We start from the raw sequence: 2,049 nt of genomic DNA, 5'->3' as shown, positions 1-2,049 counted from the left end.
TTTGTAAGCTATCAAGCTTCTCAATGTGAATAGCTCTCGTAGTAAAACACGTGTATAGACACCCGTAACGTTTCATTTCTGATCTCCCGACTTTAACATGGAAGGGTCTAAACAGGTCTAATCCTACGTACCTAAAGACAGGCCCCCCCTGGTTCACACCTCTCAGGAGGGAGGTCAGACATTCTCTGGTTCATGGGGGCCCCGTATAATCTCTTACAAACCATGCAATCCATTTTGACGCGTTTCACCAATTTTCTACCCCGTATGATCCAGAATTTCTTAAGCACCTGACTAGGTGTCAATTCTACTCCTACATGAGAGGAATTATGGCAATCATGTACAATTAACGTAGACAACCTGTGGTTATGAGGGAGGATCACAGGATTTATAGCTTGCCCATTCAATGCTGCATGATTGAGTCTACCACCAACTACTAACAGACCATCTATAAGAATAGGAGACAGTTTATATAATGAACTGGACTTTAACACAGTTTTCCCTGCTTCAATGTTCTTGGTTTCATGAAAATAAGCGCGCCTTTGAACATGTTTGACAATTAGATTTTCCGCGTGCTTTAGTTCATGGATCTCAAGTGGTGAACTCTGCGGAATCTTCGTCTTCTTAAGAAATTGAATTAGCCTTAACCACCAACCAACGGCTTTCTTTAATCTGTAAAAGCTTGAATAGTGCTCAATCACCGTATCGATCGGGTGTTGGGTGACGCCCGACTGACACGTCTGTACGATACTCGTGGGATGTACGTCACGCCTCACCTCTGGGTTTTCATCTTGAAGGTGTCCTACAAGATCATCTTGTGCTGGCCATGCACACTTGTAATTCGACAAGAAGGGGGGACCATTAAACCAAGAAACTGGCAAATTGTCTACAAAGCATCCCCGAGATAGTATGTCTGCAGGATTCTCTTCACCACTAACATGATGCCACTGATTGGCCTCTGAAACCTGTCTAATGACTGTAACACGATTTGCTGCGAAGGTCTTGAACCTTCTTGTCTCGTTCTGTATATATGCCAGAGCTACAGTACTGTCAGACCAGAAGTTAGATTTGAGCAAGGGGATATCTAACTCTCTTCTAACAACAACATCTAATTTGGCTGCTTCAACGGCAGCCGAAATTTCCAATCTTGGTATAGTAACTCCTTTGATGGGGGCTACTCTGGCTTTACTGGCTAGCAGAGCTACATGTACTTTCCCATCTTGGTTGATTGTCCTGATATAAGTGCAAGCATCAAAAGCAACCTCACTTGCATCACAAAAATGATGTAATTCTGAAGTACAACCATTTGATTCTAATGGTAAAACACACCTAGGGAAGCGAAGTCTCGAGATTTCATATAGTGAAGCTATCCATTTCAACCACTTCTGACACAAAGATATAGGAATACTTTCGTCCCAAGATATCTTAAGCCTAGTCGCCTCCTGGAACAAAATCTTGGCTGGAATAATGATTGGCAAAATTAAACCTAAAGGATCGTAAGTCGAAGCAAGTTGACTCAACATAACTCGTCTAGTCACATTCTGTGTTTGAACACCCTTGCTAACGAAAAAGAAACAGTCGTTTTCGACGTCCCAGTTAATCCCAAGCACTTTGCTATGCATATTTGATGTCAATTCCTTTGCTTCCTTAGCCCTGTCTTGCTCATTGATGCTCTAGCAATTTGACGTCATTAATCATGAATTTGATTAAGTTAAACCCTCCGTGTCTGAGGACACTTCTAGTACCTTCAATTACCTTAATTGTCTCTTCAGGTGACGCTATTGACTTCAACATATCGTCAACGTAAAATGACCGGAGTAACGTGTCTTTTGTTTCCTCACAAGGTTGCATGTCTTCTACAGTCTTCCGCAAAGCATAGGTGCTACTACTAGCACACCATATTCCGCCAAAGGGATGCGAGGTCATTCTTAACTCTTATTTCATCACTAATATACCATAGAAACCTTAAAGCGTCTTTATCGCTAATGGGAATTTTGACTTGGTGATACATAGCCTCAATGTCGGCCGTGATGGCGTAATGATATTGGCGAG

General features: G+C 42.2%; 1 protein-coding gene across 1 annotated transcript; it reads right to left on the bottom strand.

Moving 5' to 3' along the window:
• Positions 1 to 131: 131 nt before the first annotated feature.
• On the bottom strand, positions 132 to 1,619 carry LOC143023622 (uncharacterized). The gene has a single exon (XM_076182211.1). It carries the CDS (start codon positions 1,617 to 1,619, stop codon positions 132 to 134), a length of 1,488 nt encoding a protein of 495 aa, XP_076038326.1.
• Positions 1,620 to 2,049: the final 430 nt, after the last annotated feature.

Source organism: Oratosquilla oratoria, unplaced genomic scaffold, assembly GCF_046742065.1.
Source record: "Oratosquilla oratoria isolate Oo_2021 unplaced genomic scaffold, ASM4674206v1 SCAFFOLD52, whole genome shotgun sequence".
In the NCBI taxonomy this organism is placed as follows: Eukaryota; Metazoa; Arthropoda; class Malacostraca; order Stomatopoda; family Squillidae; genus Oratosquilla; species Oratosquilla oratoria.
The sequence above is the reverse complement of the archived record's forward strand: the minus strand, read 5'-3'. Positions and strand labels throughout refer to the sequence as shown.